The sequence below is a fragment of the Mustela lutreola genome, chromosome 2 (assembly GCF_030435805.1).
Source record: "Mustela lutreola isolate mMusLut2 chromosome 2, mMusLut2.pri, whole genome shotgun sequence".
In the NCBI taxonomy this organism is placed as follows: Eukaryota; Metazoa; Chordata; class Mammalia; order Carnivora; family Mustelidae; genus Mustela; species Mustela lutreola.
The window spans coordinates 58955706-58970646 of NC_081291.1; the positions used below are offsets into that span (position 1 = coordinate 58955706).

The following is a 14941-nucleotide window of genomic DNA, read 5'->3' on the forward strand; positions in this document are numbered from 1 at the left end:
GCTGCTATGTTCCCAGCAGACACTGTTCTCAGCTGGCAGGACCAGCTGTGGTCCAAAAATAGAGGGAGCTGGGTGTGAGAGAGAGTACCAAAGACTGGTTCTTTGGGGTGTGTGTGTGTGTGTTTTAAAGATTTTATTTATTTATTTTAGAGAGAGAGAGCGAGCGTGAGGGGGGAAGGGTCAGAGGGAGAAGCAGACTCCCCACTGAGCAGGGAGCCACTCGATCCTGGGACTCCAGGATCATGATCTGAGCCGCTTAATTGACTGAGCCACCCAGGCGCCCTGGTATGTGTTTTTAATTATTTTAATTAATTTGGAGAAAATTATGATTCATATGTACTTCTAAAAATAAAACAGTACAGAGGGATCCCAGGTACCCTTACCCAGGTCCCCCCTGTTGGTGACATCTTGCAAAGCCATAGAATAGTATCATAACCAGGATACTGACATTGATACAGTCAAGCCCCAGAACATCCCCATGACCACAGTATTCCTCTTTTTGCCCATTATGGCCACATCTACTCCACTTCCCACCCACCTCACCCCTCCTGAGCTCTGACAACCACTAACCTGTTCTCTCATTTTGTCATTTCAAGAATGTCATGGAGATGGAATGCTACAGTAAGTCATCGATTGGGACTGACTCTTTGGTCTCTGGTTTTGAATGGGCAAGTTCTCCTGACAAGTGCTCAGGGCTTGGGGCTGGTGTAGGAGGGAGACCCCTGTCTGTCTCCTTCCTGGGGGTGACAGGACACATTCCCACCCAAAAGGAGGACTTTGGGAAGATTTAGATCTTAAGCTCTCAACAAACAAAGTCTGCCATGATTGGGCCAGATGGTTACTTGCGGGGAGGAAGGGAGGGTTGGGCCCTCTGAGCCTCAGTTTTTCTGCATGGTATGGTCCTCCTTTCCCTCCTGGTCCCAGTTTCCCTCTGCCCCTCAGCTTCCACCCAGGTTCACACCAGGGCCTGCCCTTTCCCCAACACATCTGCTAGTTCCTTCCCTAATAGGAATGGCCCATAATAGACCATTGTGTAAACAGGGCCTACGTGATCAAGACATGGAAAAACGAAGCAGGAAGACGTGACAGGAAGACACTTGGGCTGTCAGAGCAATTAAACAGATTCCTCCAGGGCTCTCGCATGCCCAGGAAGGTCTGGGTCAGCAGGGCAAAGTGTTGGGCGGCTTTGGGAAGGACATAATGGGCTCTGGCCCTGTGCTCACATTAGCACACATTCCTGGCAGACAGGGTCCTGCAGGATCACATGGAGCACGGCTAGCCTGGGCTCACCAGCCTGCCAGGACCAGACCACAACAGCAGGGGTTTAATAGGAGAGACGCTCATTTCTCTGCACAGTGACTTCTCACAGCCAAAGGCTCTCATCTTTTTCTTGCTGTTTCCAGGGTGCAGCCCTCGTCTGTGTGGCCTCACCTCTCTCCCTTCTCCTGCTGTGTTCTGCCCTCGTTGGTAGGAGGAGGAAAGGGGGCAACAGGAAGCCTTGATGAGAAGTTGCACCTGGCATTGGTGCTCACTTCCTATTGGCTAGGATATGGTCACATGATCACACCACTGCAAGGGAGGCTGGGAAATGTAGTTCTTTATTCTGAGTGGTAGTGTTCCAAACCAAACATCCAGGGTTCTGTAGGGGAGAACAAGAATTGGGAAGGTAATGACAGGTTCTTCCTCTGCAAAACAGGGATCACAAGAACCATTCCTCTTCACGCAGCGTGCTTATGAAGGTCGTGAAGCTTAAACGGGTTGAGCACTTAGGGCCAAACTGGTGGGAGAGCTCAGAAATAAATGTTAGCTGTCCTTATTTCTTTTACCGAATGTGATCCTACATGTGACACCCTGGGTCATGTGTCAGGTCATGGGTGCTGCCGTTGCCATTGTTCCTGTTAGCGTCAGTTTGAGACACACTTTCAGCCCAGAGCTCTCGTGGACCCGACAGCCCTCTCTCCAAGAGGTTTCCTTACAGACCCCTACTGATCCCCTGCTGTGGCCATGCACTGTCCCCACCCTGCCCCCAGACAGATGGCCCAGCCCTGCAAGAGGCATACCAGCTCAGCTGCAGAAAGTGGCTATTCCTTCTTGCATGGCTTTTCACAAATGGTCTGGTTTGCTGTGCTCAGTCCCCAGCATGCGAGGAGTCCGGGGATGCCAGCACTAACCCAGGACAGCCTGTCCCCTTTGGCACGGATCCAGGATTCTGGCCCAGGCCCTGTAGGGGCTAGTGAGGAAGGGGAGATGGAGCCCCCTCGTTCAGAGAACCAGAGTCTGGACACTGTGGACACTCTGGCGCCTCACGAGACCACTGTTCCTGGACATCTTGTCCCCGTAGTTTCTCTGCTCCCTCACCCAGTCCTGACATCACAAGGCACTTCTCCAACTATCTAAGATCCTGTTGGCGAGGATGAGGAAAGTGAGTGAAGGGGCATTGTGGTCTCCTACCTGCCTATATGGGCCTCAGAGAGTTCCAGAAACTTGGTACCCAGATTCTGACAGATACCCCATCTCAGGCCAGAGGGAACAGGCAGCTCAATGTTCCCTCAAAGGCAGAAGGAGTCAAGGCAGAAAGTAATCTGGGCTAGAGAGAGCAGGACAGGGTTCCAGGGCTGCCCCACCAAAGACTGGGTGAGCTTAGGAGCCATGAATAGGGAACAGGGTGTCAGGGTCAGGTCCAGTGGGCTGATGGTTAGGAGGGAGGACCTGCCTCCAGGCACATCCCACGAAGGTGCAGACATGATAAGGGCGTCAACAGGCTCCTAGTCAGGGCAGCAGGCAACCTCTGGACCCCAGACCTGCCGCAAGGCTCGCTGCTCCCATGTGCCTTCGGGACCCCTCCCACCAGCCCCAGGGCCTTCAGCTCACATGAGCTCTCCTCACCCGCTGCAGCCAGGCAGACACTAAGGGAAGAAAACCAAATCCACACAAGCTAACACCAGAACATCTTCAGAGCCATCCCTGAGTGAAATCATCACAGAAAACAACAGGACACTGCTTACACCTTTTGAGTGACCAGTGCGTGCTTTGGAACAGTCTGTGCGCACGTGTATGAATGTGGACTGCGGCAGAGCCCGGAAGAAGAGGCTCCGGAAGGAGTGCAGGTCTGGGTTCTGGAAGGGCCGGCCACGCTGCCAGCTCTTGGCACCCACACCGTAGACCCAGCTCACCCGAATGGAACCAGCTATTCAGGCCTGAGCAGAAGGAAGACTGCTGGGGAATAGGTCTGCTTCTCTGGACCTGGAGCCCGCAACCCTAGCCACAGACTGATGGAAATCTCTGTCTCTTCTGCCTGCAGGTGGAGCTTTACAACACGGACCCACTCATCTGTCGGGCAGGTCTGAAGGTGTGCTTCGGCATCCAGCTGCTCAACGCCGTCACACGGGTGGAGCGGGCCCTCCCCAAGCTGACCTTGCCCTTCTTGCTGCTCCAGGGCTCTGCCGACCGCCTTTGTGACAGCAAAGGGGCCTACCTGCTCATGGAATCCGCCAAGAGCCAGGACAAGACGCTCAAGGTGAGCAGCTGCCCCCTTACCCCGGCACCAATCCCCCAAGGCTGGGGGAAGTTGGCACTGGTGACCCCTGTTCCCCGCCCCGGGAATAAGCACCAGAAATCCCAGGGATGTGTTAATTCTAAGGGAGTGCATGAGCCACTAGCTGACCGTTCTCATGACGGAGCTTAAAGGGAGAAGGAGGGAATACTGAGAAGTTAGCAGTTCAGAAAGAACATCTGCAGCCAGGCACTGAGCAAAAGCCGCCCCAGAGGGGGTGTCTTCAGCTCTGTCGTGACCAAGGTCAAGGGCCTGTGTTCTGCCCGGCTCCCTGAGGCAGCAGCGGCGGGAGCAGCAGCAGCAGCAGCAGCAGCAGCAGCAGCAGCAGTAGGTCCCAGCTCGGCTGTCATCACCGGGGCCACTGAGCACACATGGGCAGGGTTCCTGCTGGGATCTGGTCTTCGAGGGATTCTTTAAGAGCATGCCCTGCAGAGGGGACAGCACCTGTGGCTTAGCCACGTGCCATGTCAGACACAACAGACCACAAGGCACCACCTCGGAGTAGCTTTCACAATGGCACATGTTGTCGTGGGGTTGAGATGAGCCCATCTTGTTTGCCTGATGGAACTGGGAAGAGTCCCAGCTAGAGGAACATCTGCTGGGTACCTGTCAGGGGACAGCTGCTCCTGAAAGTGGCTCTCCGTGGCTGGCTGGACAGACACAGCCCCGGGGTGCATTCCTGAGCAGACACATCTTTGACGGTGATACCACAGCCCCAGCCACCACTTGTGGGGGCCCTGCACCTGGGGCTTGTAGGGAAAGGAGACAAGTCACACAGATTCCACGCCTACTGAGTGGCAGAGTCGGGATTCAAACTCAGGTCCTCGGCTCGAGCTCCTGGCCCTCTCCTCCCTGCACCTTGCTGACAGGGATGCTCGCATCCCTACCGGCCATCAGGTGCTCCCCTCGCACCATTAGGAAGTACAGACCCCAGCCCACACCAACCATCAGATGTGGGTCTGTGGATGAAGAGAAAGGAGAAAAGGGAAAGGAAGGCTGGCTGGTGTTACTGCCCAGGGTCGTGGGGGGGGGGGCATGAAAAAGCAGGCCGGCCTGCAGCCAGAAAGTAGGAGCCTCCCACGGTCCACCCTGGCCTTGGCACCAGGAAGACCACTTGGTTAATCATTAATTCAGCCACTCACAGGCACCTACTCTGTGCCAGATCTGGGGAACATACAGGCCGAGTCCTACTCTCCCATGTGGCCTGCATCCCAGCGGAATGAGCAATAAACAGAAATCTGACTGGGTTGATGAGGCAGGGGGTTGGTGCCAGGGGTGGGCTGGGTGACCAGAGGCAATGGTGAAGCTCTTACTTCAGATGGGGTGCTCAGGGAGAATGGCCGAAGAGCATTCCAGACCAAAGGAGAACGATCACAAAGACCCCCAGTTGGTGAGATCATGGTGTGTGAGCTGAGCAAGGACGGGGAGTCCTGTCCTGTGTGTCCCTGGAGAGTCAGGACATTTTCTCTCGGATCCACGAGGGGCCACTGGCGTGTCTGGGGCTGGAGAGTGGCCTGTGCTGACTTCAGTTCTCCAGGTGACCTCACAGCTGCCATGTGGAGACAAGAGTGGAGGGCGGGAGCCGGCTGGGAGGGATGGTGATAGAGGGACCAGGGCGAGTCCTGGGCGGTAGGCTTGTACAGAGAGGAGGTGCGGCATGTGTTCTGAGATGGGTAACATGGGAGAGAGATCTGGGGAATATCAAGAATTTCATTTGGAGCTACCTATTAGAGAGTTCCAATAGAAATTCGGAAAAAGACCGGGGCATCTGGGTGGCTCAGTCAGCTGAAACCTTGATTTCAGCTCAGGTCATGATCTAAGGGTGGTGAGATCCAGCCCTGCGCTCAGCTCAGAGCCTGCTTGAGATTCTCTCTTCCTCTCCCTCTGCCCCTGCCCCCATGCTTTCAAAAGAGAGAGAGAGAAAGGGAGGGAGGGAGAGAGAGAGAGAAAGAAGGGAAGGAAGGAAAGAAAGAAAGAAAAAAAAAGAAAGGAAGGAAGGAAGAAAACTCAGAAAAAGAAAGGAAAGCGGTGTCTCTAAAAGGTATTCGCACATCCATGTTCATAGAGACATTGTTCACAGTAGCTAAGAGGTGGAACCAATCCAGTTGTCCATCGATGGACGAGTGGATAAATCAGATATGGTCCAGACCAACAATAGAATAGAATAGTATTCAGCCTTAAAAATGAATGAAATTCTGACTCATGTCACAACATGGGTGAACCTTAGGAACATTATGTTCAATAAAATAAGCCAATTGCAAAAGAAAAAATACTGTATGATTGCACTTGTATGCAATATCTAAAGTAGTCAAAAAACCATAGAAATAGAAAGTAGAATGGTGGTTGCCCAGGGCAATGGGGAATGAGGAGAGGGAATTTAATGGGGCCAGAGTTTCAGTTTTGCAAGATGAAAAAGTTCTAGAGATCTCTTGCCCAACCACGTGAATATACTTAACACTACTGAACTATGCACTTGAAAATGATTAAGGTGGCAAATTTTATGCTATATTTCTTAACACGGTATTAAAAATAGGAAATTTGGAGGTGCCTATTAGCAGTCCCACTGGAAATGGCAATTCAACAGTCAAATATACACATCTAGAGTTCAGAGAGAGGTCTGGCTGGAGACAGAAATTCCTGAGTCACCAGCACATGGATGGTTTTCAAACCACGAGACCGGACTGGGTTACTCCAGGGAGGGAGGCGGAGGGCCACGGCCATGCCTGTGGGCCACACCAGCCCACAGAGGTCGGCAGGGCCATGGGTAAGCTTAGACTGAGAAGGGGCTGCTGGCAAGGCAGGGAGACAACCAGAAGGGTAGAAATCCGTGCAAACCACAAGAGGAGAGGGTTTCTAGAAGGTTAACACTGGCCAACTTTTGAAAGACGCTGAGTAGTCAAATCATATGAAAGCAGAAAGTGTTCCCTGACTCCTGCAACGTGAAGGTCACCGGAGCCCGTGCCAAGAACGCTCCTGAGCGCTGGTGGGAGGGAAAGTGAGGATGGAATAAGATGCGCACCAGACAGAAGGCGGGGATGTGTAGACAGAGAGTGGAAATCACCCTTTTGAGATGGAGGCACAGACAGGTCCATAGCTGGAGAGAGAAAGAGAGTCAAAGAAGGGTGTGAGTTGATTTAAGAAGGGAGTGCTGGGGGGCGCCTGGGTGGCTCAGTGGTTAAGCCGCTGCCTTTGGCTCAGGTCATGATCTCAGCGTCCTGGGATCGAGCCCCACATCGGGCTCTCTGCTCCACAGGGGGCATGCTTCCCTTTCTCTCTCTCTCTGCCTGCCTCTCTGCCTACTTGTGATCTCTGTCTGTCAAATAAATAAATAAAATCTTTAAAAAAAAAAAAAAAAAGAAGGGAGTGCTGGAACAGGATGGGACATTTAAATGTATCTGAACCACCACCTGATCAGAAAGCAATGACAGCATATAGAAGGGAGCCCTTGGCGCAGGGGGGTGTGCCTGGAGCCCCGGCCGTGCTGCACCCCACACACCTCCCCCACCTGCACCTGTCCCCTCCTGTGGCCCTGACCTCCTGTCTTTCCCAATTTGCAGATTTACGAAGGTGCCTACCACATTCTCCACAAAGAGCTTCCTGAAGTAACCAACTCCGTCTTCCGTGAAATAAACATGTGGGTCTCCCAAAGAACAGGAGCGGCGGGAACGGGGTCCCCACCCTGAGCGCACCGGCTACGTGGCCGGCGCACGGTCGGGGACCTGGGCAGAGGCTGGCTTCTCACGCGTGGCTTGCCGGGGGAGGGGGGAGGAAATCACAAACTGGAGGAATCCCTAGCACGATTTTGTCGATTTTGTTGTATACCAGGCTGCCTGCTACTGGGTCTACCTTAAGGTGTAGACACGTTGCGAAAAAATGGAGAGGGGTCACAGGGAGGAGATGTGCTCCGATGTCCTTAAAACCAAGTGAAGCCTCTGCCCTGCCTCCTCCCCTGTGCCCCTCCCCCAACAAGGTTCCCAGGAACTCCTGGTGTTCCTCGAACACCTGACTGCAATAATTAGAGGAGTCTCCCAGCACCCCCCACCGTCCTTCCCTCCAGCCCCCACCCCAGGACCCTCCCCAACTAGCCCCGCTCTGTGGCCTTTCTCTGGCTGTGGGATGTGGTGGCAGGGGCAGCTCCCCCGGGGCAGACTCCCTTGCACTCCGAGGCCCAGAACATGCCCGGGACTTCCTTGGCACGAGGAGCTGCCCATGCCACCCATGTCAGCTCCTTGTCAGCCTGGAGCTAGGCTTTGGGACGGGATGAGGTTTGGCCCACACAAAGAGGACTGGGCAGGAACCCCTCCTTGTTGCCTGGGGAACCCGAGGCTGCCCACTGAGTGCTTTACACATTCAGAGGCTGCTCTTCCCTGTGGGACCCGTTGGACCTGACACTATGAGAGGGGAATGGTATTGAAGAGGAAACATTTAATATATAATGGATATTCTAAAGCAGGGATTATTTGGGTGGGTGGGTGGGTGGGACCAAGTGTGGGAGCCTGATGCCCCTGCACAGGATGGGACAAACTGGCCGCAGGGCCCTAGGTCGAGGTGTGACCCCTGGAAGCAGGGCCAGCAGTGGGCGGTGCCAGGCGTGTCCCTGGTCCTGGCCTGCCCACAGCCACCCTGGGAGCCTCAGTTCTGGCAGCATAGCTCCCTCTGGTGGCAGAAGAGGAGAGTCCTGACTCCATGGCCCTGCCCAGGGCTGCAGCACCGACCCCCCACTCACAACCCCCTTTCCCGGAGGCTGGGACAGGAGGGGCCAGCGAGGGCTGGCATGGGCCCACCTTTCCCAGCAGAGGGCCCCGCAGCGCCTGACCTGCCTTTCTCAGGTGCCAAACCCCACCTGCCCACCCTGGGCCCTCCCTTAGCGCCAGCAATAAATGGGGAACACCGGCCACTGTGGCGGGGGTAGGGGGGGAACCTTTCACTTTCAAATGGGACTGTTGTTACCTCGAAGCTCCTTAGTGCACATATGACCCTGGGTGGGGGTGGACCCACGAGGGGGACGCCTGCTCGGCCCGCAGGGTGCAGTCCAGGGACCTCAAGGCCCTGGATGAGGCGGCTGCTCCCGGGCCAGGCCCTCTGAATTTGGGGACTGGGAGTTGGGTTTCCCACCTCTCTTCCTGCAGCGGTGGGAACTGTTGCCCTTCACCCACGCCCTGTTCTGGGGCTTGCTCTGGGTCCCCAGAGGGGAGGGTCCCCCTGCTCTCCTTCCAGGGGCCCTGACCATGGCATAGCCAAGCACTGGTCACCCTCCAGAGGGCAGACCCCTGGCCCCAATGGGAAGTCATGCTGACCTGGGGGTGAGGTCTGTGTTCTCCTGCCCTTCTGGGCAGTGGGCAGGGGGTGGGGGTAGGGGCAGGGAGAGGGCAGGGCCCATGGCCCCACAGAAAGAAGCTTTCTGTGACCCATCTCCCTTCTCTGGCTTCTCTTTTGGAGGAGAAAAATGTAAAATATGCACTGAAAGAGAAGGTCAGCCCCTGCCTGTTCAAATTGGGCCACTGTATGAATGTTTCTGCTCCTCGGCTGAGGAAAAACAGAAATGCCACCCACAAACCCCCCAAACCTCGGGCACCCCTAAGTCCAGATCAGGAATTCTCGCCCAGAGCTGGGATAACGCAAGTCACACGAAGCCACCTCACCTCCCACCCCTGACGCCTCTCCCAGAACATGTGCCGGCTTGGCCATTTCCCTAATTAAATATCAGGCCCATGGTTTGACCAGGAGTGATTTGGACGCATGGATTTATTCATATGAAAGCTCTGACAGAGGCATATTCAGTCACATTTACATATCTGGTTAAAGGTTTAAAAATTGCCTATATTAAAAAGAAAAAAGAATTATTTGGAAGCAGGACTGTCTCCTAAAACAGGAGGGGACAAGGACATGGCTACACCCACTGCTGAATGGGAGCAGGTGTGGGAGGCAGACACCAGCTGCATCTGTTGTCCCCCTGGGGCCGCACCAGGGCTATGGGCCCGCCTGTCCTGGGGGAGCTATGCAAGGCTCGAGTTCATTCTCAGTGGTGACGGCTCCATGCTGACATTGGGAGCTTCAGAGTCATCCCTTCACCACGATGAGGAGCTGAGTTTGGAAGGGAAGCGAGGTCATTCTTGGCCCAGCCTTGAGAAGGAGAGAAGGACCCCGGAGACGCACACCTCCTGGGACCCGAGGTCCAAGCACTGACGTGGAGGCAGCCCCTTCCTCTGGAAATCGGAGGTCACCCCGGTTCATACAGAAACCATGGGGTTCAGGCCTGGCAGTCCTTCTAGGAAAAGATGTCCTTTGCAGTGGTTGCTCCTTTGCAGGGATGGGGGTGGATGGTCACAGGTCCCCCTCCCAGCTTCCAGGGGGCACCAAAGGATGCCTGGGAAACCTGCCTGCTCTGTTCTGCACTGTGGCAAGGTCCCATGCTACCTTTTCTCTCTTTCACCAATCACTAACATAAACTCATTGGGGTTATCGTGATCTAAGCAGTTTGCCACTTACTGTCCCTGCAGCTCAGCCACAACCCTCTGTGCATACCGTTACTGGGACTCGCGATCCGTTCAGAACTATCAAAGGAACCATGTATGTTACAGCTAATCCTAATAAACCGGGTGTTTTCTGCACGTGGGTGTGGTCTGTCTGTCCCATCCGACGCTACAGAGCTCCCGGAGTGCGGCACGGAGAAGAGCGGGCCCCCTTGCGGGGCAGTGTTGCTGTCTGGGCTGAGCGAGTCATCTGACCCAAGCTGGTGGGTGGGGACTGGGCTTTCCCGCCTCCATTCTTGGGGACTTGTGCGTGGAGCAGGTGGCTTGCGGGCTTGCTCCTCCCGACTTTGCCACCCCCGGTAATGGGGAGCCTGGGCCTCCCACAGCTCTGGACTCCACGGCTAGTGCCCACCCCCAACCCCCGGGCGGCTCCAGTCCACTCAGCTCTTGGCTCTCCTGCTGCTGGGCTCAGGGCATGTCCTCCTCCAGTCTGGGGTCCCACAGTCAGCTCTGCCTCCACTCTGCCTTCTGGGTAGGGCCATAGGCCACTTCCCTCTGACCCCACGGCTGTTGCCTTCCCCTCCTTCCAGATGGCGACAGCGCCCGACTCGAGGGAAGGGAGCGGGTGCCCTTTCAGCCATCCCCATACAGCCACAGGAGGGGGCGTTAAGTGAGTCAGAGGTGGCCTTCTAGCCTCCCGGCCTTCACCCTCTTCCTCCCATGTCCCTGGGCCCCCACATGCCAGCCTCCCTGCTGGCGACCTCGGAGGCCTTTCCTAACCACCCGGTCCAAAGCCAGCACACTCTCCCTGGTTCCTTCCCCACCTTCTGTACCACCAGCACACTACTGCCCTCTGACAGGATCTGAGTTCTCTGCCTGACTACACAGTAGCTCTGTCCCTCCACCAGAGCCGAGCTGCAGGACACTGTGGGCTTGCTTAGGCCTCTGGTCTCCAGACTTGTCCAGTGAGGGAGGGAGGGGAGCAAGAAGGGAGGGAGGCCTGCTGCACCGGGCACGATGCAGGTCCTGGCGCTGCCCCCCAGAATGAGCACAGGGGGACACAAACCTGCCACCCAGTGTCCAACAGTTGTGGGGGCAGGAAGAGGGGCGATGAGAGCACAGGGGACCAGCCCAGAGGCAGCCCTGCAGGAGAGCAGAAAGATGAGTAGCAGTGGAGTACACAGGCCCTGTGGCAACGGGGCTCAGGGCAGGACTTGAGGGTGGAGGGAGCTCAGGTTGGCACCCACAGCAGCACCCAAGGATAGTGTAGTGAAGGGGTCCACGGGGGTGGCTGCAGAGTCAGGACCAGCCACAGAGAGCCCACAGCCCTGACTGAAGAGGGTATCGGTGGAACACAGTGCTGCCCCTGTAGGAGGGGTCAGCTGTGGCCTCGGGTAGAGGACACAACCGTGAACAAAATGGAGGCTAGCAGGGAAGGGCAGGCTGGCCTCTTTCTCCTCCCACCTTCCCCTCTCACTGCAGGGAAGTCTTAACTACATGGCCCAAGATGGCTGCTCCAGCTCCGGTGACTGCACCCTTGTTCCAACCTGTTCGAGGGGAAGAAAGGAAGGGGCAGGCACTTACCTTTCAAGGAATAAACCAGAACCTGCACTTAGTATCTCGGATCACATCTAGAAGCCACAGCTAAATGCATGGAGGCTGGGAGGTGGTGGGCCAGGTGCCCACAGAGCAGGACAGGCTCAGGTATCAGGGGAGAGAGCAGGCTGTGCCTGAGAACAACGTGCCTGCACTGAGGCTTTCAAAGACAGGAGGCCCAGGGTCGGTATCTGCCTGGAGGATGCCGACGGGGCGAGAATGAGTGGAGGTGAGGCCAGGCCTGACTGGGGTGGGGACACTGGGGACAAAGGGAATCTGTGGCTACTGAAGAGGTAAAATCAACAAGGTTTGGTGACCCTTGAGGGCAAAGGGGTCTAGAGGGAACAGAAGGAACGCATGCATATTCCCAAAATGCTACAGATAAGAAAAACTTACAAAGTAAGCCCTAAAATGTCCCTGTTATATCTTCCAGGAAAGAATGGAAATTCACACTGAAATTCACATTGCTTGAGCTGCCACTCCTGGCAGGAGCTTCCTCATGGGGGCCCCGTGGAATTTCTACACGAGTTCTGCTGGTTGGTCGTGTTGTTCTCATTCAGACTGGTCAGCAAAGGCTCCAAGGGATTCAGTGATGGGCTCAAAAACAGAGCAGATTCAGAGCTCCAGCCCAGGTGTCCAAGACTCTGGTGCAGGATACCTCCTCCCTACCAGAGAAGGCAGGCGATGACAGAGCCCCAGTTGCAGCACCGCCAATGCAATGCTCAGATCTTAAGCCATCTGTATAAGGGCCTGGGATAGCCTGAGCGTGGCTTGCTGGCTCAGACATAGAAACTCCCAGAGGCCTAAAAGCCCCAGCCCTCCTTCTGAGGCCTGCCAGTGAGACTTTCCCCAAGTGAGAAATTTTTATGCCTTCAGGATGTCTGCTCGGGGATGAAGGCCACTCCTAGTGCTAGCAAGAGCACATCAACTGTATGACGCCAGCACCAGATGTCAGCCTCAGCCCCCAACAGGGGCTCTTAGGTCTGATGCAGTGAGATGGGACATTGAGGACTGTGCAGTTTTCCAGGTGGACGAAAGAACATATGCAGAACCATCACTCTCTTTTTTTAAAAATTTCTATCACTTTGCAAGTGGGGAAGATTTTAATTGATGGTTGAAAAAATATGTTCTATTTCCGTTATAGACCTGCCTCATGTAATGACTGTTTGGGTCAGGACCAGGACCAGGGTGAAGCCAAGTAAGGCCCTTGCCTTGGACACAATGTAAAAGGGGCACCAAGAATTTTCATGAGCAAGATAAGTAATGCTCTCATGTGATGTAAATTAAAAGTAATGTAAAAAATGCATGATGAACCAAATAGCAGCACTTTAAAGACAGGATCAGGATTCCTAATGCTTCTCCCAGCTCTGGCATGACTCAGCACACAGCACTTTACTGACCTTGCCTCCCCACCAACAGCCCACCGTGGCTCCTTTTTCTCTCCCTGGGGGTGGGGGTGGGGGGGACAAGCCGACCACAAGCCATGTCTGTTGCTATTCGGGTCAGAGTTCAGCTAATCCAGTTTTCCTTCTGTGAAACCTGTACCAGGATCTTGAGTTGGTGCAGAGGGCGCCCCTAGCCACCTCAGGGCCGCGGGAAGCTGAGCCACACCGGCTTACTACCATTTCCTTCCCCCACGGCTCTCGGAGGCTGTTTTCATTGTTGCAACACTGCGCTGAACACCTTCCCCACCTTAGACCACAAGCGGCTGAGAACAGGAGGAAGGTGTGATGAGGTGGTTGGTGAACGCCCCTGTGGCCGAACTGCTGAGGGGACTGGCCACCGTCCCAGGGAACCCGGACTCTCCAGGCCCCAGTGCCTCGCTGGCAGGCACAGCTCACCAGTCTCACTCTCATAGACCTGCAAAGTGCCACATCCAGAGCATTTCCCCGAAACCTCCCCCCTTAGGTTTTTCCTTACAATCTGTTCCAAAACAAATACGCTTTCAAATATTTTAAAAGATGGGTTCGCTGTGTGAGTTCACTTTTGTCCCTAGTATCTATTTTTTATTTTTATTTTTTTTAAAGATTTTATTTATTTGACAGAGAGAGAGAGCGAGCGCACTTGCACAAGCAGGCAAAGTGGCAGGCAGAGGCAGAGAGAAAGGCAGCCTCCCCGCTGAAAAAGGACCCCCATGCGGGACTCAATCGGACTCTGGGATCATGACCTGAGCCGAAGGCAGCGGCTTAACCCAGGTGTCCTTGTAGCATCTATTAAAAAAAAAAAAAAATGCATCGTAATCAGGGTGTCTGGGGTAGGGGGTGCAGTCGGTTAGGCATCCGACTCTTGGTTTCAGCTCAGGTCTGATCTTGGGGTCATGGGATCAAGTCCCATGTTGGGCTGGTACCCAGCGTGGAATCTGCTTGGGATTCTCTCCCTCTCCTTTTGCCCCTCCCCCCACTCGTGCTCATTTTCTAATAAATAAAATCTAAAAAAATGCATCATAAGGGGCGCTTGGATGGCTCAGTGGGTTAAGCCTTTGCCTTCAGCTCAGGTCATGATCTCAGGGTCCTGGGATCCAGCCCTGTTCAGCAGGGAGCCTGCTTCCCCCTCTTTCTCTGCCTGCCTCTCTGCCTACTTTATTTGATCTCTGTCAAATAAATAAAATCTGTAAAAAAAATTTTTTTAAAGTAAATGCATCATAATTTTAAAAAATGTTTTCTAACGTTTAAACTTACTACATACCTTGGCGCATGTAGGAGTTGGTGTGGGGTCTAAGGTGGGACCTGTGGCTCTTGTGCCACCAGCCTGGACCCACCCTTCCTGTCTGGGTGCCCAGAGCAAGCAGAGTGACCTTGCAAAGCTTAAATCAGCCCCTGCCGCACCCTCCTCGGCTCTCCCTCCACACCCTGGGTGGAGCCCAGCATTTCACAAATACACAACAAGCTCACTCTGTGGGCCTGTGTGGGCCCCTTCCCAAGTAGCAAGAACTCACCTTAAATGCCCCAAGCAAGGAGGGGAGGTACAATCAGTCATCCCAATGGACAGCTGGGTAAACTGAGGCACAGAGCTGTAACCAGGCAGTAAGATGTAGAGCCAGGGTGGGAACTCTGGCCATGCTGGCCTCCCTTGGTCTCATCCTGGGCCTCTTTAGGCTCCTAGGTCCAGCCGCCCTCCACGCAGCATGCCCCACCGTCCACTCCGCAAGTTCCTCTCCCCCTCCCTCCCACACATCACCTCCTTACCAACTGCATACCTTGTTCAACTGACCCATCCGCCCTTACAGCTGACCCCATGTGAGCACTGTGCCAGACCAATATGGATGAAATGCATGGGGGACTTAAGGAAAAGACCCCAGAAGTTGTGGAGCTGATGACCA

General features: G+C 54.7%; 1 protein-coding gene across 3 annotated transcripts in view; it reads left to right on the forward strand.

The window, feature by feature from the left end:
• MGLL (monoglyceride lipase) overlaps positions 1-10164 on the forward strand; it is a 225868-nt gene extending 215704 nt beyond the window's left edge. For all 3 annotated transcript variants that reach the window (XM_059161919.1, XM_059161918.1, XM_059161917.1), the window contains exons 7-8: positions 3302-3517; positions 7111-10164. In XM_059161919.1, the coding sequence (XP_059017902.1) occupies positions 3302-3517; positions 7111-7236 (342 nt within the window). In that variant the 3' untranslated portion in view covers positions 7237-10164. The remainder of the gene's footprint in view (positions 1-3301; positions 3518-7110) is intronic.
• The last annotated feature ends 4777 nt before the right edge of the window (positions 10165-14941 follow it).